At 35.0% G+C, this 23,700-nt stretch overlaps 1 protein-coding gene across 4 annotated transcripts in view; it reads left to right on the forward strand.

The window, feature by feature from the left end:
* The window catches only part of DMD (dystrophin), a gene marked incomplete at both ends in the record, with an annotated part of 1,339,794 nt that overhangs the window by 656,881 nt on the left and 659,213 nt on the right, over positions 1-23,700 (forward strand). For all 4 annotated transcript variants that reach the window (XM_082008889.1, XM_082008891.1, XM_082008888.1 and 1 more), the window contains 2 exons: positions 8,426-8,620; positions 22,957-23,129. In XM_082008889.1, the coding sequence (XP_081865015.1) occupies positions 8,426-8,620; positions 22,957-23,129 (368 nt within the window). The remainder of the gene's footprint in view (positions 1-8,425; positions 8,621-22,956; positions 23,130-23,700) is intronic.

Here is a 23,700-nt window from a genome sequence, read left to right on the forward strand (position 1 = left end):
TTATAATTACTTAGCTATTTGGGAAACAAAGCAGCTAATTACTATCTTATTTTCTCAGACATAGTATATTATAATATATTAAAATAATAAATTACATGGTCAGGAATTTGCTGTCAAAATTACTTAGATATAATGTTGAATTAAATGATAAGGGAAAAGACCTGCTGCAGAATGATCTGTCCTAAATGACAGTATATTTTGAAGAGATGATGTTCATCTCCTGTCTGCAATTCAGGATTGGTTTTTTGGGGGTTTGGGGTTTTTTGCATGGATGCATCTGAGTATACTCACAAAGGTACAGAAGGAAGTAAATTTGCATATGTACAGTGCAAGTGCTGAGTATCTATGTGGCTATATTTAATTAGTTTTCAAAAATGTTGGATTGACAGCAATTTCATTTAGATTATTTAAAAAAAAAAAATCTATGTCTTGGAGTAACAAAATCAGCCTAAGTGATAAACATTATTAGTATTCTTTATGATTGCATCTCTATAAATGTATATTAAGGTTATTTTAAGAAATTAAGATGGAGAATAATTAGATAAATGTCTTTTAACATTTCTGGAAGATGTCCCTATCTAAGGTTTAGGACCTTGCTCTTTGACGCTGTCAACATTCAACACTAATGTGGTACTTTAATAGTATTTTTAGATTATTTTCTAAATTATCTCAACAAATAAACAGCTAACAGATGTAGTTTGCATAAATATCTAGAAAGTTAGCATCACAAATCAACAGTCAATTTCAAAATGGGTTCATCAATTTAGACATCAATAGACCGTATTCTAACGTGTCTATGCTTTATTTAACATTAATTGGTTCCTTGGTGATCAGTCAATAGAGTTATACATATTATTATTCAGGACAGCCCTAAAATTTCATGCATAAGTGCTGTCTAAAATTAGGGCACTTTTGTAGTCTTAATAAATCAGCCATGAAATCAGTTGGCATTGGCCAAAGTCTGTTCCTAGGAAGGCTGCCCTCCAACATATCGTGTAGAAGCTTGCTCTGCCACAATATACACTTTTTCTTGCCTATAGCTTACTACTGTCCAAGAAACACAATTTTGAGATTCTATTTTGTGTAAAAAATAATAATCGACTCTTTTGGGTCCTTCTTGCTATGCAGGTGAATTTGACTACGTAATGTTGGTTTAACAGAATCAATAGAGACTGTCACAATTGGACATCATGATTACAAGGACATAGGACTGTGGAGAAGAGTTTACTCTTCTAAAGTGTCAACTAGATACTTCCTGAAGCATGACATTTGCTTTTTAATGCCTGTATGTACTTTTTCAGCTGTGAAAAATACTACTAAATGAATACAAGAAATGGTTTACAACTTTATGAACTTACGTGTTCTGTAGTTAGCATACAAAAACTTTCAAATACACTTTGTCTACTGGAAGGTAGATAAATAAATATAATAAATCAATCTATATATAATAAATATATAATAAAATAATATATCAATTACAAAAGTGTTTTCCAGATAAAACTTTATAAAATTCTAAATAACATCTAAATATCTGTTGAAAACCAGCCTAGGATGTAGATTTTGTGATATGTTCTGATTTTTTTCATTCCAAAACATAACATGAGTACCTAAGTATTTGCTTATTTACTGATTTTAATACTGAGAATGGCTATCTCTTCTGACTCACTGGTAGTTAAAGGCTTAACTTCCCCCCTAAATGCTAGCGACCATACATGGTCCGAGCAGTGTTTGCTAAATGGTTATGAAGTAGAGTCTTTAATTTTTTTAATAATTCCTTTTGTAATGTTACAAATATCGGTTTAAAGTCACATGATGGAGAGATATGGATTTCCTCCTACTTGTCAATTTTGAACTACTACAATTATTAAGATTGAGATATGCCATCTTTAACAGAAGTAATATATGCACAATTTATTTAAAACAAGAGACACTTTCTACGTCCCAGTAGTTCCAATTAGTCAATTATGCCTTAATGCTACTAGATTTTGTTTTTCTTCAGGACATGATAACATTGCAGCTGTGGCATAAGATACACAGCACTTTTTTTATTTTATGAAAGAGCTGGCTTGTATCACACACAGTACGGCGTATGAGTCTTATGTCCCAGTCTCATTATAGTTGAAATATTTTTTTTTCTCTTTGCTTAACAAATAGATACCAATGGAAGTTGTCAGGGATAAAAGTTAACAGCAGAACTGCTAGAATTTCCAATTTGTGCTAGTTGTGTCTGTCATTTGTGTGAATGCTAGCAGGTCTTTAGTAAGGAGCAATGGATGAGTTTTCAAATAAGGTGCAGCTCAGTTCAATATGCAGCAGTGCCTCAGCCTGAGGAGAGTTCCCATCTGGAGGCAATAATCTAAGGCAGAATAAAACAAAAGTATTGTTAAGCAACTGGAAAAAGGATTGCCAAAGCTGTTCATTTTACCACTTGACCAAGTGTATTTGATGTCTTGGAGGGCTCTGAAGGCATGAGGGTGTACAGAACACAGAGGATTGGCTGCAACACCAAAATGCTTTGTCCTGGTTTCTAAACTAGATATTTATCTCCTGGGGGAGGGAAGGAGAGAGGGAGGAAGCGAAGGAAGGGAGGAAGGAAGGAACCAAAGTTACAACTATGAATACAACCAATACAACAATGCAAGAACGACAAATTACTCTGGGCTTAATGTTTAAAATTAATTGTTATAGCTTTTGTCTGTATCTTTCTTTATTTTCTCCTCATCTAAATGTGAAAATACCACACTCAAAGAAAAAAAAAAAAAAAAGAAAAATTGTGGGTGGAATAAGTAACCATCCAACTCTTTGAGCCAAGCAACCACAGCTATCACGAGCAGCCGCAGGTGTCTATCCAATCCACCATACAGAGCTCATCAGAGTGTGGCATGACTATCTGAGTTTTCAGGAGATGTCTCATAATTTGAGCCTAAAAGTACAGGTAACAGACCTTTTCTCATGGAGGAAATCTTTGCATTTCAATCAAGTTATGAAGGTCAAAAATAAGACAATGGAAGTAAATTCACACTGGTTAATGACTGTTGATTGATGGTTTTCAAAATCAAAGCCTGCAATTTTCTATTGCTATTCTTAGCATGTAAAATTTACTGAAATGTTTTCTAATTAATGCTGTTATTAAGAATGGTTTTAGTTTAACTGGCTTCATTTCATTTTATGGGTGGATGAAATAGATTCATTTTACTATAGAATAAAACTGTTAATGCAACAACCAGTAAGGTATGCCTTAACAGTGAAGTATTGTGAAGATGTAAAGCACTCTCTGTTCAAGAACAGCGCTGAAAATAATCATGTGTATTTTTAAAGTTTCAACTTCTGTGTGTCACTGATCAAGTCAGATGCAAGCATTAAAATACATAGTTTAGGTATTGCAACATGCAGGCTTTTGTGAACTTCAGTCATACATGAGTAGAAAAATCACATACCTGAGAAATATGTACATTCTTACATGAAAATATGTTTTTTTTAAAAAAAAAAAATTATTTTAAATAGATTTTCATGCTACCAAGTGCTTTTTAAGGCCTTGCATTTATGGAATTATATAAGCATTTTACAAATTTTTAATCCTGTAGTGAGTATTTATATCTCTCTATACTTGCAAATACTTCTTTTTGCACTGATAGATAACTTGTTTGTGATTGACCAAGGCCATCCAATCTCACAATTAAAATTCCATGTTATTGGTATAATTTTGATGTACTTTCTACATATATACACACTTAGAGGTAAGATGTGCTAGCAATTCTGAAGACACAGAATTTATTTTTCTGACTGTTAACTGACATCACCACTCATAGGTTGGCATAGGTAGGGGTTAATAAAAGCTTCTTTATGTATATGTACTTGAAAGTGGTTTTATTGATCTCTGGCAACATTTCATCATATTTTTGTGGTTTTAATTCTTTATTTGATATATTGATGCTAACCATGGGCGAGCAAATATCATCTAGTTTACAGTTTGCTCTAGAAAGCAATAAACTGCTCCAAAGTTTATTGGATTCTTTGATGCATGATTGCCCTTGTCCAGAAGGTGTCTGCTATCTGCTTCTTTTTTTCCATGTGTAGCATACCTGCGTTTATTCCTCAGGGATGACCAACTTTTTACACTCTCATATATCTTATAGCTGCTTGTAAAGAATACTTCCTCAAGCGCTAGTTCACCTCAGGAGGCGGCACACGTTTGTTTTCCTGAACTTCTCATCAGGATGCTGCTAGGGGCAGTGTCATGGTGCAGTAGTGCTGAAAGGCGTGTTTTGCCACTTTACTCCTCCCATGTATTCTCTTTGTGTGAAGTTACTAACTCAAAAGCACAGCACAATGAGGTCACTCGAGTTTGGAGACCTATAGTGAGAAGGGACCAAAAATGGAACAGTTGTCAAGGCCTAAGAAAAGAAGGTCGGAGGCTTTCTGGGTGTAAACTGGTGAACAGCAAAAGTGATGTTGGGATTGTTCCCTCTGCAGAAAGAGGAAAGGAAACGGATATGCTGAGCTGGGTGAAATGTGCTTTAACACTGAGTTTTCCAGTGCTAAGAGGAAATCAACAGCAGTCTCCAAGGCTAGCTGGCTCTGATGCCACCAGGTGATACTGTTCTAGGTGTAGGCAATAATCACCACAGATACTTCTGGGAGGGTGTTGATTTTGTGGGCAAAACCTGCATCATTCCTGTAGTTCCTTTTTTTTTTATTTCATTAATTGGTTTTGTTTGGTTGGTTTTTGCTTAATGGCCTTCTCTGTAAGGGCCAGTTCATAAATGTATTTCCTGTCTTTGTGGTGCACCTGGTAGGACATAGTAGCTATCAATAAAATCAGTTTCTCACATGTAGGTAAAGTCATGTTTATGGAAAGATCCTATCCCTTAATTAAATATATGTAATAATGGGGAAGAAAATTCGATTTGCTGTTCCAGTGGTGATAATGCTTTGTGAAAAGCAATGTGAAATATTAAGCCTTACCCAAAAGAAGGTCTTTTTTCAGAGACTAAAAATAATTTGTAAGTCAGTATATCACTTGACAATCAAGTAGAAATACAAAAAAATTTAATATCAATAAAAATGTACTTTGCAGAAATAGTATCAGAAATGGCCATTTACATCTGTATTTCCCCATCATTCTTAACAGTTTATTTGTATTATGTATTTTTAAAAAATATTATTTGGTTTTGAGTATTTTTAAGTAACTAACTAATATATTCTGCCACTGTGTCAGATTCAACTTATTCAAAACCATTCTTAAATGATTATCTAAAATTTTAATTTCTATTTTCTTATTTATTTTTAGTCCTTATAAAATGTTAACATACCTTGCTTCTGATGAACTACTTTGGCATTAGCAATGACATATATCTTTACTGAATGGATATTATTTTTAATAGTAGTAGTTCCCAGCTGCTACAATCGCCTTTTTTTTTTTTTTTCTCATTGCAGTCTTAATAGATGATTCAGTTTCAGCTATGCATTTCTAGTAAAGATGCTTGTCCAGAGTATAGGGAAAGACTGTGCCTGTTGTATCTTCTACAGTTAAGGCGATTCCAACAAAGATAGGGGCAAGCCAAAAATTTTTCTCTTCCTTTACTGATTAAAATTGTAAGTGCTAGATATGCCTACCCTCCATTCCTCAGCGCGAGATGCCAACTTCTGCCTTGGCTTCTGTTATGCTACTGTCAATCAGAGAAATACAGAAGGAAAGACAGACCCGTGACCCACTAAAGTCAAAGAAATTTAATCTTTGATTTCCAAAGTTATATCAAATTTCCAACTCTTTTATTTAAATAGTATTCAGAAACTAATTAATTTGGGTTGTAACTCTTTTTGTATAAAAATGTTGCCAAATATGAAGGCAAGTTCTGGTAGGCCTCTCCTTTCACCGATCAATCCATGTATTTATTTATCTGGTTGTAGTACTTTACAGTTTAAACTAACAATAGCAACATCAGTGGTTTGCTTGAACTAGAAATGTCCTGGGTTATGTTTCCTGTAGAACTGAGTAATCGTGCAGCTGTGAGAAATATGAATGTAAAATTTTCTGTAAAGGACAGTATGAATATATGGTTGCATACATCTCAATAACATCAATCAGAGTTAAATATTACACATATTTTGGGGATTACTAAATCATATATGTCAGACAAGGTTCAATCCTGTCTTCAGATTTTAGTTAATTTTTCCTTGAAGAGTGCTTTTATATGAGTTCTTTGTAGCAGTGATTGAAAGAATCCCCATTTTGCTACTTTTATAAATAATTAGGCATAATACCCACAAAGTGCTCACACATCAGATTTCCGCTTGACTTTCTTCAGGATTCAGGAATTATTTAGAGCGAGAAGGCATGGATTTTATTTTATATACACATGTATACATACATGTGTGTACATGTATGTGTACATGTGTACATAGTTATTAGCTTAAATTTGGGGTTAAAAAAACAGATTAATACAAGTACAGAAACTATTATGTGTATCACTTTACATATTCATGTGACCTCATTTTGAGTGAATAACCTTGCACATCTAGCATGCTCTTTTCATTACTGTGAATATAAATATTCTGTCTTCTCAGTCAAAAAGAAAAATACAGTTATAGGTGCAATGTTCCTCATGTGGGACTAAAGTTCTTTGCTACATGTAGAAGTGTCACAGTGTAGTCTTGAGGAATGAAAATATATTGCTGCATGCCTTAGTGGCCTGTTGAGAATCTCCCATTTTCTAATCAACTGGGATAGCTCACTCTTTAGGTTTACTGAGGTAAACTGTTATTTTTGCAGAGCGTGTGATTCATGAAACATATGGGGGGCAAACACAATTTTTTTAAAGCAATTTCTTTTAAATAATAAAATTGATAGCAATGATATGGTAATTAGAGAGGTATCAGCAGATGTACTGAGAAAGTAATTTAGTGAGAAAAGGGCAAGCAAAGCAACTAAATTTGCATAAGAAATGCTGCAGAATAACACAAGTCTACGGAGAACTTTATGAGCTTTGTACATGATATGTATACATCTTCTACAGTGTGTATATGCATATTTTAAGACTCTAAAGAAAATTGAAGAATCAGATGACTCAGCCCCGTAACTGACAAGAGAAGCATGTCATGAAAGGATGGACAGGGAAAACAGATACATTAAAATGAGACACCCTGCTGAGGTAGTATGTGCAAGTTAGTGTCTGTATTTGTTTTCTTTTACATACTGTGTAGCTAACTAATGATACTGTTTTCTTTAGGACCACTGATGTGTTGTCTTTCCCGTAAATAGCTCCAAAATCCATTATTATCTGTATTAGGACTGGAGCATCTAAATAATATGATTTTTGAAAGACAGTTTACCAGCAATTGCTTGTAAAAGTTCTTTGGGCTCCTCAATAAGTAAAATGTATTTTTTTGAGAAGACAGACATCAAGCACAATGGATCTTGGTCCTAACAGTAGGATTCCTATAAGATATGACAAAGCAAATAAATAATAACTTATGCTTATGAAATCACAAATGTATATCTTTTAAATTTTGTCTCTTTTAAATGAAGATGCAGGTGATCATGTATCTGGAGTTCTCCCTGCTCCAGAGCACACTTTTGGTATTACTTTTTATCTATGATCCATAAACACATCGAATCAGAAATGTAGAGAATTTATATAAACGGTCATTATTTTGTCACCTTGTATGTCAGTATCTTTCCAAATGCAATATATCAACTATCTATTTTCTTGGAACCAAAACATTCTGGGATTTCTTTACATTTGCTGTATGCACGTGCTTTCAGAATAGAGTGTTTATTTCATTAAAAAAAAAAAAAAAAAAAAGAAAGAAAAGACAATTCCTGAAGAGGTGTGTTACTGGGATTCCTTTTAGAAATATGAATGCATTAAAGACCTTTCAAATCACTAAATTCCAAATTGTACTTTCTAGTTTAAAGAGAAATACTTTAGTATAGTGTTGAAAGTGCTGAACTGACCTAGTTGTTTTGTGTTGCATGTTATTTAAGAAATTGTGTGTGTTACACAAGTCATTATTTTATTTGACACCTTGAAATTATTTAGTATTTTAGGCCTGGCGTGCATGGAACTTCTATAATGAAGGACAGATGCTTAAAGAGGTGTAATGTTTTAAAATAAAAGGGCTAGCACTAAAATCTCAGTAACACCGTAATCTCAGAGTACTCTTGCATCTCCTATCTGCATTTCTTTGGAGAATAGGAAAATAAGTTTGAACAGTTTTTCATGGATTAATTTTAGTACCTGCCATTTCCAACAGACTAGTGGAGTGTGAGTGATTTGTGCCACAAACCTCAAATATTTCCTGCCTTTGTCCTTAGAAATTATTTTTAATTTTTTCTAGGTTGTGAACTGGAAATTGCATTAAGTTTTAAGTTTGTTTAGCATTAAGAAACTAAAGAAAATGTTCTGTTGTATATCTATACTAGCAAACAGTTCCTGAAGATACAACTTTTGTGGTGACTGAAACTATGACTGTGGAAACCACCCATGTGCCTTCTACATATCTGGAAGAGATCCTTCACCTTCTGCAAGCCTTGTCTGAAGTAGAAGAGCGCCTTAATTCTCCTGTTCTGCAGGCTAAGGATTGTGAGGATCTCTTCAAACAAGAAGAGTGTCTCAAGGTAAGGTCGAAAACTTTTCTTACGATGACTTTTATTTTTGGGCTTCTGTATATTGATAGCCTGCGGTCACTCTCAGAGATATCTTTCTTATAAGTGCTCAGCCCCCCTCTGTGATATGTGCATATAAGGGTGTTTATATATGAAGGCACATTGGTGCAAAATACAAGAACACTGAGGAGTTAATTTATTTTTATCTGTTTCAGCTGTATTTAGAAGACAAGAGCATTAGGGTATCTGCAAACTACGTCCTTGAATGGGAAAGGATGGCGAGGGGCAGTTATATATTTAAAGTTGTGAATTTGTGGTTAAAATTTTGTTTGTGTGTTTGTAATCTGAAGTAATTACTAAGTAACCCTATCCACACCCCAATCTTGGCAGCTTTAATTTAGTGTTTGATTTAATTTTTATTTTTTTTAAAACAGCAACAAAACAAGTAAAATGTAGCTGTTTTGTTCCATGCTAGACCAAAAATCTTGAAGTTTGATTAGGGCTGTACTCTGTGCAATTATTACAGTTTAATTAGCTAAACAGAAAATACTGTTAAGTAGATCGATAATGTAGTTAAGATAAGGCTAATTCAGTATCGTTAATGTGACTTGAAATATTACTGTCTGGTTTCTTCATTTCTTGCAACAGTGAAATCTTTTGAAATTGGTGGAATTTTTCCAACACAGAATTGACATAAGAAGAACATATCTTAACGTTGTAAGCCTAAGTAGATGAATCAGTTATCAGCTTTTGCAGAATAATGTTTGTGTGAGGAAAGGCTTGTAAAAATCATGCTTAAGTGCTGTGTATAATTACAGCAATTTCAAATTGTCATCCAGCATGAAGAGAAGACCACATTTCCATTTTTCTGTGATTATTTTGGGGAAGGAAAGGTTTTAACAAAAGGAAATGGTAGCCTAAAGAGGCTGGAATTTGCCTACAGTCATCTATAACAAGCTTAGAGGGAGAATCAGGGCAGAGACTCTGGATAGGTGCTCTAAATTGTCCTCTGTAGGAGCCCATTTATCTCTTTCCACAACAGAGGAAATGTAACATCCATATGCTGTTATTAGCTTCTGTAAAATCACATCTATTTATAATTCTTACACATGCATAGACCTTATACATTTTAGGCATCTGTATATACACACAGACAAATATTCTTATTAGCTCATGAAAATGAGGGTGTTTTCAGTTTCCTAGCAAGGCAGTATAGTGTGTGTAGTGAAGCGTAACAGGGAAGTATTAGCGCAAAGGAAGCATATAACTGATAATAGGGCTGTGTGAAATAACAGTAGGCCATTCCTTTTACCACTTATTTAGTAACAGTAGATTAAAGTGATTCTGGGTATTGAAGCACACATGCCAATGTTATTATCATTCTTCATTTTAAACAATACTTTTTGATAGAATGACTCTTCCACACAAAAAAAAGTCATAGACCATGTAAATCATGGCTAATGAGCTACCACTTCGTCCTTTGTCTGTGAACATTACTAGATTGGATGGAAAAACAGTGACCTACCTCAAGCAGTTTACTGGCAGCTGACTTCCTTTTAGTGCTTCTTAATGCTTTATAATTAGACTATCTTTGTCTGATTTATATCCATAACCAATCTGTTGTTCACCCACATATATTGGGTATTATCGGAGCCGACACCAACTTTAATAATATTGAGTACTGAGGTAATTGCCATAGGTTTAATTTAACCTAACTATTAAATTGTTATGAGATGCATTTGTGGGCACAGTTCCATCTTCGTCCCAAATAAATCTCTTAGAAGAGGCAAACGGATCTCGCACATTCGTGGGCTTTTAGAAGGGTATAGTTTTGATCTAAGTCTACTTAATGAATATTTATATCCAAGGAAAAGCATTCATCATTGTCATTATCCTGCAGTAAAAATAGAAAAGTAGTGCATAAATTGTTTAGCAGCTGGTTGGGAAAGGTTTGAAATTAAATTGTGGTTGATTTTTATCCCTGACAGATTTGCATGAATCAAATTACAGAACTGTCATGAATAGCTCTGTGTTTTAAAACTGAGTTTGTGATTTTGTTTCATTCCCATTCAGAAAGAATCCATTATAATTAATCCTTAAAAGGAAAAATAAATTTATTTACAAGAATCTTTCAGTGGTAACTTCTTTGAACATTTTTCTCCAAAGTAAATATGTATAGTAAGACTTAAACCTGATTGCTCATTATACTATAGGATAAATATAAAATACAAATCAAAAATTGCTTTTATTAACTGTCATAGATAATTCTAGCACTGACTTTTTATATCAAGGGGATGTGAAATAGCAAAGTACGAGTTTTTGCATCAAAAATCTAACAACTTCTAACATTTAATAAATGATAATAGTTTTATGGGCACACTTAGTAAATCTGCTGAAACCAGCTCATAGGAATGTTGTTCTCTTCATTTTAAGTTTTAGAAGTGGAAAAATCAAACAGAGAAACCAAGTCTTGTCTCTTTATCTCATTAAGTCAACAATTTCAATGTTTCCGTTATCCTGTTCCAAGCCCTTTTAACTATGAGGACATAGAGTGCCTCAGGTTTTTTTCATCACTGTACTTACAGTATTTAACAAACAATTTAAATATTACATTTCTGTCAAAGATGAAACTCCAAATGACTGTATGGAAAATCATAGTTTCCCATATAGAATTGATTGTAATTACAACAGATTTCATTACATGTTCAAGTGTAGAAAAGTAAAGAAAACCTCCAGAATTTAGCTCATTTTCCTTACTAGCAAAGGATGTTCCAAATGCTTCCTGAAAGTTAAATGAATGTATAAATTTGCATATATTCAACTTAATCTGGTTTTAGAAAATCAAGTTATATTGCTTATTCTAAGCCAAAGTTTTCCTGTGTGGTGATTATCTAATGCAAGCTACTTGTCTTGTTCCAGATTATTTAGTTGGAGATGTACATGCTGAAATAAATACATTTATTAGCCAGAGAATTAAAACTAACACAGATTCTGTTTGCTAACACACAGCAAAAATGAGTGTGCTAAACTGAAAGTCTGCCTGGAAGTTAAGTCGTCTAATTTGTGTTTATAGCCATATGTGAGAAAGTGTTTAGTAGAATTTCATGTTCAGATTCACTATCATAGTCATGACATAGTCGTGCCTGTTTGTTACTTAATTATATTAACTGTGAATTCAAAACTTATTGTCTGAGGCTACTTGCTTTATATCATCAATGCTGCGAACCTGCAGTAGGGCCCATACATATCAGGCATTTCTTTATCTTTTTTTTCAATAATCTTAATTTTAGCAGGAACATTCTATTGTTGAATATGATTATCCATTTATCTATAATATTTTTCAATGATGTAATAGTTTTAATATGGAAAGCCATCTGGCTCTTTGGGAAGGAGGTTTCTTATATATATATAACTTCTTGCATAACCACTCTAACAGTTCTTTTTCTAGTTCATCTTCTTGTGTATTTCCAGTAGAGTCTTTATTTAGTTCCTTAGAAATTGGATTGTTTTCTGTTGTTGTTTTTTAAATATAGATATTTTCATGCTCTGATATTTTTTTTTCTCTTCTTTTTCCCTTTGTTTGGTAATTCTTCATCTACTGACAAGTAGAGCACAGGTTTTTTGCACAGTTTTCTACTGTGTCTTATTTCAGGATACAGGGAATTTACTGTACACATTACACATCCATGATTTCGGCAGCCAGAATTCCCTTTCAAAATGGTTTATTAAACCAATAATATCCATACCAGGTATTGTAACTCATAGTTCTATACAGATTTTAAAATTATAAGTGATTTGTGAATTTTTCCCAGCCATTCATTATTAATAACAACTATGCTGTTGCTGGTTTTCATGTTAGTACAAAAAGCATGAAATATTGTAACAAATTTGCTATACATATAATTATAAAACATCATTCTACAACTGTTTGGATTGCCAAAAGTATATTTTTTAACTTTGCATATTGGAATGTGTATTTGGCATGTGTTAAGAGATTCTTATCAAGAAACATCACCTAATGTGATATTCAGAGTGGTTTTCTGCTGCAGCTCCATAAAACCCAATTAACCATAACTTAGAACTGAGTGTAATCAAGTGCAATCTCCAAACAGATCTGTCGGTAATGCAGTGCTTCGTGGCTGATTTTGTGTACAAATAGCCAAAGAACTGAATTTTTACAGAAAGTTGTCTTTGTCTGGCAAATAAAGACAAATTCCAGGTAGTGAAAATGAACTGGTGTTCAAGTCTCTAGCACTCAGATTTCCCTTTTCAACAGCAGTGAGACGGATCATTCCCCAGAGGCTACTGTCACTTTAGCTGCTACTGATTTTCTGTTATCCCCCGTTTTTTTTTAAAATTAAAGCTTTATGCACTTCTGTTAACCATGTTACAAAGTCTCCCAAGGCATTGTTGATAACTAATTGCTTGAAGCTATTCTCTTCAACATGAAAGATAGATGGGGTATGTGTGTGAGGCACATGGGTTTGTGCATACACATATAAACATTATCTCTTTTTTTATTATCATTTTTGGACACTTTTATGCTATCCAGTTATGGATTTCATTTATAGAAGGTCAGCTGTATTATCTTTCTTCGTCTGTAGCAGCTGTGCTCTAAACAAATGCAAAACTCTGACATATAAATTATAAATTATATGCCTGTTCATAGACCACTAATTCTAAACATTTAGGGATATGCGATATGCCACTTATCAATTCTGAAGAGCATAGATATATTTAATCTATTTTTAATATTTAGAATATTGATCTACTTGGTTAAAAAAACATACAATTTCAATATATGTAGTCACATACATTACTCTTCATTTGGTTACTTAAACACGTCAAACACAGTAAGTGCTGCCTTGGGTGGGTAAAATGAGCTATTATTCAGACCTACTGAAAAGAATGCTACTTGAGTGCTTAAGTATGTCCTGGCAGCTTTTAACATTTCAATTACATTTTATCCTGTTCTTTAATTATAAAAAATTTTAGTCATGGATGAAGTTTCGTGAAGGTGTTGCCTCCCTTAAGTTCAAGGGATATAATCTTGGAAGATTAGGAAACATTATTTTATTATTTTATCCCCTGATATTTCTTGTATTCTGATTAATAACACTGAACCAAAATTTAGGTAGACCTGAGTAAGGAATGCTGGGAGTGAGACATTATGCTGGGAAAGTCAAGTGAAATTTGTTCAGTAATGACACAGACCCAGCCAGCTTTTGCTCTAGATGATCGATTGTTGACAAGGAAGGATACGTTCTTTTTTGTGTAACATCCTAGAGACAAGACATCTGTCATTCTCTTTTTATTTATAGGTATTATTTCCTTTAGTCTGTTAAATGTAAGTCATATTTCTCAGGACCTATGGATTCAAATTACTAGTCATAAGGGGCTTTATGGAGCGTTCCTTTATTTTTTTTGGCAAAGAATAACACATTGTAGTATTTGGAGCCCTAGAGCTTTAGGAACGCAGAGCATTTTTTTCTTTTGTTTCTTTTTTTTTTGGTATGTAATTATTTCAGAGCATTGCTGTCACATTTTCATAAGGATTTTGATTCTTATATTTTACAAAATAGTAAATACAGTGTAATAACTTTAATTGGAAATGACAGCCACATTTTGTTACCTAAAGAGGCATTCAGATTTTAAGTGCTTGTTTGTTTTTAAAATGTTTCTCAAGTAATTTGGCGGAGAAAATTATTTGGATAATTATCATTATCTCCCTGTCATTTCGTATTAGTACTACTAATAATATACCAGTACACTGTTATACCCATGGTTCTAAAACATAGATTTAAAATCAAATCCATTATAATAAAATTGTAGAACATGTTATCTAGATGTGAGATGGTGTGGATTATGTGTTTTTAAAAAAAATTGAAATCCATTAGTAGAATCAGAATTCATAAATGCTGAATAAACAGGAATTGGTAAGCATAGTTTACATGGATTTTTTAAAAGTTTCTTTATTAAGAAAAATGAGGAGTTGCAGAGTTAGAAGTCAAGTCAACATACACAAAAGACACTTATTAGGATACAGAACTTAAAGACAGAGAGAAGAGAGAGAAGGCCTCCCCACTCATGGCTGGGAAGAGCTTCAGTTTAGCTTAAACTGTCCATGAAGTCTGTCCAGTTTATGATAGCTTTCTAAGACTAAAAGCTTTTGCTTAGTAGCTACACACAGCTCTGCAGCAATTTTATTGTATACCAAATTTTATACATGGAAGAAGGTTACTAGTAGGGTAACACTTAAAACATGCATGAAAACTAGTATTGTTTGATGCAGTTATTAAGTGTTTGGGTAGAGTGTGCAGTAAATTGGAACAAATTGAAAATGACCGTTTTGTTTGATTAAAGCCAGGAAAAAGGAATGAACAGCCAAAAAAATTTCAGCAGTGATAAACAACGGAGCAGAGCAATGATAGGAAAATGGTAGCAGACAGGTAAAATATAAGGCACAGTGAAAGGAATAAGTTCAATTACACCTGACTCTTAAAAGTCTTGGATAATTCAGTTCATTCTGGACTGAATTATATCTTCAAAATATTTCTCAGTGTTCATTTTTATCCAGAAAGCAGCTGGTTTTCTGTAGTAGGAGTTAAAAAATGGAATAGCACACTTTCTTAGTAAGTAGTACAGCTTTGCTGTGTATTATTATGTTTAATTTTAAAAGAATATTGAATATTTTAAAGTATATAAAACAGGTAGAAGGTATTCAGAGAAAGGCAAAATAAAGGTCAGAGGCATGTAAACAAGACCTACGTAAGAAGACACTAAATTGATGAGACTTTTGGAGAGGTAAGAATGACTGCTGTCATGACAAAGGAGATCATTCATCAAAATTTTTTTTAATAACACTGACATAAGTGGATATTTGTTTAAATTAAGAATGACTCATTGTTTATGAAAGGAAATAGATTTTTGATTCCTTGATATCTATTTTTCATTCTGAATTGTTACTGAAGCTGTGTAATATTCCATATAAGAGAACCCAAACATTTAACACTATGGTAATTTGAATCAACAGGGCTCAAATTTCCTTTGCTGAATGTCTGTCTTGCATTTCATTTGTATAGTTTTCAAGAAACTTGTTTATTCCATTCTAGCAAACATTTTCCAAGTTTAAGCAAAAACAACCAAGAGATACACTGGTTTTTAACTGTCATTTCCCAGAGATGTGAAATTTGACACAGTGTAATTTATGCTTTTTGGCATCCCAATGAAATTAATAGCCAATTTTGATGCCCTTCTGCCAGATAATTTTTTTCATCTTGGTTATTAAAGATTTTCTCCCTGCAGTTTACTCAGTTCTCCTGCAGCTTCTAGCAATGACCAAATTTTACATACACAAGACAGCTCAGAACCTGAGCATGCTCCACCTGGGATTATAGGTCTCAGGCTTTTTTCCTGGTGATACTGCAGGGAATGATATCTGAGTTGGGAAGTAAAGGGAAATGAAAGGACAAAGAAATGTATATACTGACATGCAAAACTTTTGAGTTTTTGTCTTGTCTGCATTTTGAATATGTGGTATTCTAAGCTTTTAGGGTTTTTTTCAAATAAATATTTAGAATATAATAACATACATAAACACTAAGGTGAACATGAACTAGATTTCTTGGTCCATGACTTAAATTCCTATGCCAGAGAAATAATATTTCTAGATACTTTATAGTAAATCATAAATATCTTACTGTTTGAATATAATTTTATATTCAGAGCATACTCTATCAGAACACATGACAGAAGATGATGAATCCCAACAAAAATAAAATAATTCAAATCTTCTAGAATTTCATTGTTTTGTTAATAACAATAATGTAGAAAAATCTGCTGTCACTATAAAACTTTAACTTTTGATTTATTGATAATTTATGTCTTATCGTGGTATTTAACAAATTGATGGCTTATATCCTACTTCTCTTGAGTAGTATCTGCAGAAGCTGTTTCTGTATCTTCCTTAGCATATTAGGGTTAAAATAAACATTTTCTAGCCTTTTTGAACATGTCATAACTTTCAGATTTAAAATATCTTTTTTCTTACATAATTCTACAATCTATTTTACTGAATAATGTAGTTATGCAAATTCACAGTCCATTTCTGTTTCTTACATTGCTTACTTTGTGCAAGAAGCATGTAAGTTAACAGATTTAGAGTTGGAAAATTTTCCTGAAGATCATGTGTTGGAATAGTAAGTAGAAATGTGAGGCAGCAGATTCCTCAAAGCACTCTCTCTTCTTTACAATTTGATTGACTTTATGCATTTACTTAATTCTTGTTGGCTTTCTCTCTACTTGCTGAATTCTAAGCACAGCACTATTCATTTTATGATTGACTTAGCTCAAGAACTGTAGAATATTTAAAATTAAAATAATTCACATATTAATTAAAAAGTGTAGGATATTTAAAAAGTTAATTCCACCAAAAAATTGAGCACAGACCCCCAAAAATTTAGCAAAGTGAACTGGAGCTGTGATTTTCGATTTTTTATGAAGTCAGTATTATATCCAGGATACAAAGTTCAGGTGTCCTTATTTCTGACAAAGAACTATAAGAAAGGAATGTACTCCCTCATCTTCTATTCAGTAATATTAGTAAAGCTGCTTGACCAACCTGATCTCCTTCTATGACCAGGTGACCCACCTTGTGGATGAGGGAAAGACTGTGGATGTTGTCTACCTGGACTTTAGTAAAGCCTTTGACAGCATCTCCCACAGCATTCTCCTGGAGAAACCGGCGGCTCATGGCTTAGGCAGGTGTACTCTTCGCTGGGTAAAGAACAGGCTGGATGGCCGAGCCCAGAGAGTTGTGGTGAATGGTGTTAAATCCGGCAGGCAGCCGGTCACAAGTTCCCGAGGGCTCGGTTTTGGGGCTGGTCTTGTTCAATGTCTTTACTGATGACCTAGTTGAGAGGATCGAGTGCTTCCTCAGTAAGTTTGCAGATGACATCAGTTGGGTGGGTGTGTTGATCTGCTGGAGGGTAAGAGGGCTCTGCAGAGGGATCTGGACAGGCTGGATCGATGGGCAGAGGCCAACTGTATGAGATTTAATAAGGCCAAGTGCAGGGTCGTGCACTTTGGCCACAACAACCCCATGCAATGCTACAGGCTTGGGGAGGAGTGGCTGGAGAGCTGCTCGGCAGAAAGGGACCTGGGGGTGCTGGTTGACAGCCGGCTGAACATGAGCCGGCAGTGTGCCCAGGTGGCCAAGAAGGCCAACAGCGTCCTGGCCTGTATCAGAACTAGTGTGGCCAGCAGGAGCAGGGAAGTGATCGTGCCCCTGTACTCGGCACTGGTGAGGCCGCACCTTGAACCCTGTGTTCAGTTTTGGGCCCCTCACTACAAGAAGGACGTTGAGGTGCTGGAGTGTGTCCAAAGAAGGGCAATGAAGTTGGTGAGGGATCTGGAGCACAAGTCTTATGAGGAGCAGCTGAGGGAACTGGAGTTGTTCAGTCTGGAGAAGAGGAGGCTGAGGGGAGACCTTATCGTTCTCTACCTCTGCCTGAAAGGGGGTTGTGGCCAGGTGGGTGTTGGTCTCTTCTCCCAAGTAACCAGTGATAGGATGAGAGGAAATGACCTCAAGTTGCACCAGGAGAGTTTTAGATTAGATATTATGAAAAATTTCTTCACTGAGAGAGCGGTCAAGCATTGGAACAGGCTGCCCAGGGAGGTGGTGGAGTCACCATCACTGGAGGTGTTAAAAAAGTGTGTAGACGTGGCACGTCAGGACATGGTTTAGTGGGCATGGTGGTGTTGGGTTGATGGTTGGGCTTGATGATCTTAGAGGTCTTTTTCAACCTTAATGATTCTGTGATTCTGTAAAGATGAAAAGTGAAATCTTGGTGTGAAGATTTCATGAGTAAAACTACTTTTTAAACTACGTTTAAATTGTTATAATTTGTGATTACTGGACTCTTCAGATAGTTTCCTTTTTATGGTATAACATCATATATGTCCTTTTTAAATGTATTATTTGAAATTTTGTTGCCTTTAGAATAATGCAAAGCAAGCAACAAAATATTACAAAAAGGGACATTTTTTTCTAGCTGTACAAGATGCTATCACAAGATGTTCTCTGGACTTCAGCTTGTACAGTTGAGATTATTCCAATGAGCAGAAGTCTGCATGATTGGATCTCTATTTCATCCTTTTTGTAATGTCTTGGCATATAAATGAGATGCTTGTCCTTCAAATCGGATGAACAGAAGGACGCTGAAAAGCAAAGTTATCCTTTTTTATCTAATTGTAGTTAAAATGGATGAAAACATGTTTTAGCATACCTTTCCCCCCCCCCCCAAAAAAATTGGAATGGTTAGCTGTGTTTCTCTCTCTGGCTAAAACCAATAAAAGACAATTCTATTTTTCATTTGTATTACCAAACACAAGCTATATATCTGAGACAATTTTTAGTGGAGATACAGGGAAGGCAAAACAATGTCATGGAATATTGTGCTTGTCAACACTTAGTACAGTTTTTATTTTCTTTAATAACTCCATTAGATAACAAGTCTGTAGACTGGAATTCTGTTGTATCTAAATAACTATAGCGTTCTTATTCCTAACCACCTATGGGGAAATGAAAAACAGATGTTCAGTGCTGACTTCCCATGTGTGTCTGAATCCGTGTGAGAGAATGGCTGAGGGACTCTGGGTAGATTCATTGGCCATGACAAGAATGGCAACAAATTGAGGAAGAGTCCACTCATGTTAATGATCTTTTTTATTCTATTTCAGGTACATTATAACTCCCAAAATCTCTCCTGTATTACTTTAAATTTGATACCTGTGCTTCACAAATGAAGGAAAAGCAAATCTGATTTCTTTATGTATGGTGAAATAGAACCATCAGATTCTAGCTGCAGCATTTAAACAGATTGTGACACAGTGTTACAGGGCAATTTTAACTTTCTTTTTTTTGTTTGGTTTTATACCACTCATTATTTTTCTGCTTACTACCAAATAACACAACATCCTTTGATGCTTGCCTCCTTTCAAAAGTGCTGGTGGTGTGAACAAGCTTCTCACAAACTAGCAATTTGTACCTCTCATAAGTCTGTCAAATTAACATTCTCTCATCTCTGGAACGAAGTTGCTGCAGTTGTGTGCAGCAACTGAAGGATGTTTTTGTGTTAAACGAGACTAAGGGTCTTTGGTCACAGTGTCTGATAAGTTCTCAGCTACAAGTTCTCAGTATTCATTCTGAGGCTTATTTATTTCAGAAGAAACAGGAACAGAAACACTGTAGAGGAGTTAATAGATAGTGTTACTGGAAATTTAGGGAGTTTGATAAAATGGTTGGAGAAAGGTTGTCCACAGAAGTTGTGGATGCCTCTTCCTTGGAAGTGTTCAAGGTCAGGCTGCATGGGACTTTGAGCAACCTGATCTAGTGAAAAATGTCTCGGCCTATGGCAGGGAATTGAACTAGATGGTCTTTGAAAGTCCCTTCCAATCCATCCCTGGAAACATTCAAGGTCAGGTTCGATGGGGCTCTGAGCAACCTGCTCTAGTTGAAGATGTCCCTGCTCATTACAGGGGGTTGGACTAGATGACCTTAAAAGGCCCCTTCTAACCCAAACTGTTCTATGATTCTATGGTAAAATCTGAATATGGCTGTAGATTTTTGTCCAGGGAATATTCCTTTCTCTGTGCAGAAGTTTCAGTGAGACATGTGCATGCATGTATTAAGAATTCATTAAAAAGGAGGAATAGTAAGAAATGGCTAAATATTATGACACTGAATGGAGTAGGGAGACATTTATTTTTACACTGCTATTTGGATATACCTATCTCAAGAATTATCTGAGGCTTTTACTGGCTCAGTGGTATATCAGATCCTTTGTCTAGTTTGGTACAAATTTTTGTGAGCTTTATTTTCCTCATCCAAATTACTGTTTTGAATGCACAAAATCTCATAGTTGTTAACCTTTCATTAGAGAAAAGGAGAAAATCCTAACTTTAAAAATACTTTAGGGAAAGGAAGTCTAACTTTAGAGTAAAAACAAATTGGTGCAGACACCAATCCAAAACATTTGAATGCTTTCATGCCTGGCTGCATTTTATTCAGGCAGCAAGAGGTAGAAGTGTGAAGTTTCCCATGGTAAGGAACCATGGCAAAATCTTTTCAAAAGAGTGGACTCCATTTCACTGAGGAATGGATTTTTATTTGGCTGAAGGAAAACAGAAGTTGTGACATGTTCTTGCTTGATGTTGACTAGTCTGGAAGTGAGACCATTTTCCTTCCAAGCACAAATACCACAGAAAGAAAAATTAAATCCCCAGAACAGCACAAGTATCATGTTCCGTGTCACATGGAGGCTGGAAGACGCCACCTGCAAGAAATGGAAATGAAAATGTAGAGAATTAATGATTAAGTGCTTTTCAGAAACATTTGTTTTGCTTGTGTTTCCTCTCTGGCAATGCTACATATGATGTATGTTACCAGGACTGTAAAGAAATGACAGCTGTATATAATAGTTGCATGAAAGACATGTTTTTCCTCCAAAACCACCATTTATTTTTCTGTTTATGATACTCATAATGTGAAGCTGAAAGGTAAGCTTATGTAACTTAGGGGTTTTGGCTGATTCACAAAAAACATTTGTCTTATCTTTCTGGTAAAGAAAAAGGAAATTGCAGAAGTACCAAATTATGCCTGTTTGGATAGTAGACTGAAATGTGACAGGAAGTGCTCTGCTTGAGGATTTCATCACATTAGTCTTGACTCACAAGGAGGAAGTCTTTACTAATTACTTTTTGTTACATTCAACACTTCTCTCCCTAGTCAGCACACAGTTTATGACAATATCTTTCCTCAGCATTGGGTTTTCTAACAAATTCAGTCACTCAGATGATTCTAAAAAATTTAGTAGAAAGAGAGAGGTTGAACACTACCTAGTTCACAGAATAGAAAAAAAGTCTGTTTATATATTGCTTTACAGAGCAAAAAGAAAACCTGTCTAATTCAGTCATGGAATTGAATGTATTGATATATGGATAATTAATAGTAATTGACAGTATGGAGTTTTAAATGCTTTCACACATTTTAAAGATGTTAAAAGTGCAGAATAAATTCCATTTTTCTTCCTTTTCATCTTCCAACACATGGTATTGTGCAGTCAGACAAAAAAATACTGTGAAGTATTTTGTCTTTCTCTGAAACAAAAATGAACTGACTACTTGAAGAATGGTAAACGTTGGGTTGTGAATATCCATCAAAAAGCAAAACCAGTGATATCTGATAAACTTTTTTTTGTGCTGTTACTTTGATATCTGTTTAATATCTACTGAAAGAAGTATAAAAGAGAAGCATAAACAGCAAAATAATTAAAGAACACATAAAAGTAAGTCTGTAAAATGGGTCTTTTTTCTGCTTTCTTAAGAAGAAATGGGGTTAAAAGAGATGTAACCTTGGTCTATAGGAATTAATGAGTGACTGAAGTCAATAGCACTTTTCTTCCCCTCCAGCCATCACCTTTCTCAGATATAGTTTATTAAGTCTTCAAAGAAAGGATGGACATTCAGTCACTATTACCCAGTTACTGTAAAACTGTTATTGTTGTCAAAGCTATTGTTGACTGTCTTGAGGGACAGGAGGCCTTGCAGAGGGATCTGGATGGATTAGAGCATTGGGCTATGATTAATGGGATGAAATTTAACAAGTCGGATTCTGCAGCTAGGACGGAGTAATGCCAGGCACAAGTATAAATTGGAAGAGGTGTGGCTGGAGAGCAGCCCTGGAGAAAGGGATCTGAGGGTGCTGGCTGGCAGCAGGCTCAATGTGAGCCAGCAGTGTGCCCTGGCAGCCAGGAGGGCAACCCGCATCCTGGGGTGCATCAAGCGTAACATAACCAGCCAGTCAAAAGAGGTGATTATCTTGCTGTATTCAGCATCAGTGCAGCCTCACCTTGAGTACTGTGTGCAGTTCTGGGCCCCACAGTTTAAGAAGGACGTTAAGGTCTTTGAATGAGTGCAGAGGAGGAACACAGAGCTGGTGAAAGGGCTGGAAGGAATCTCCTATGAGGAGCAGCTAAGGACTTTGGGCTTGTGTACTTTGGAAAGAAGGAGGCTGAGGGGCAACGTCGTTACTCTCTAAAGCTTCCTGAGAAGTGGAAATGGTGAGGGAGGTGCTGATCTCTTCTCCTTGGTATGCAGTGATAGGATGAGTGGGAATGGTTCAAAGCTGCTCCAGGGGAGGTTTAGATTGGAAGCATTTCTTTACTGAGAGGGTGGTCAAACGCTGGAACAGGCTTCCTAGAGAGGTGGTCTTTTGCTTATTAAAGTTTTTTTTTATTATTTATAAACACAATGTTTTGTTTTTCTTTTCCAAAATTTTGATATTACAGAGCATTAAAGATAGCCTGGGGAGACTGCTGGGTCCTATAGACATTATTCACAACAAGAAGGTACCGGCTTTGCAAAGTGCTACACCAAGGGAAGCAGCAAACATACAAGAAAAGCTGACTCAGCTTAATGTCCAATGGGAGAAAGTTAACAAGATGTACAGGGACCGACAGGTGTAAGTAACTTTTAAAAATTGTTATTTCTGATAGCATCCATTAGTATTCGTCTTACTGCTGGTGATTTTTTCCTAGTCTTCTTTTTGCGGAAATACCTTTTAAAGTCACAAATAATACTTTCTTGTAACTAAATGCAGAATGTTTGTAGGGAATTGTAATTTAATTTATGAGCATTTTTGTAAAATTTAAAATATTTTGAACAACTATCACTTGCATTAGACCAAAACCTGGCATGATATTGAACACATATTCCTATGTCATTATAAATGACATGCCTTTACCCTGAAAGAGTAATAGGCATTTACTCTTTTGCACATGTACTATTGATTTAAAAATCTGAATCTGTGATGGGTGCTTCAGAGTAAAAACCCTTTTAATTGCAGAGATTTTACTAGTTTGAGGAGCAGTTCTCACTTTATGTCTAAGGAGCACAGCTAGAATTGTTAGCAGCTCTAAATTCAGTGTTATCTTTTTATAAGTCTGTATATTGGATGTTATACATCAAGGAAGGACAAACAAGAGAAGTATACAAAGGCATTAAAAGGATAATAAATAAAGCTATGATCTCCT

This window comes from Phaethon aethereus (genome assembly GCF_964289735.1).
Source record: "Phaethon aethereus genome assembly, chromosome: 1".
In the NCBI taxonomy this organism is placed as follows: Eukaryota; Metazoa; Chordata; class Aves; order Phaethontiformes; family Phaethontidae; genus Phaethon; species Phaethon aethereus.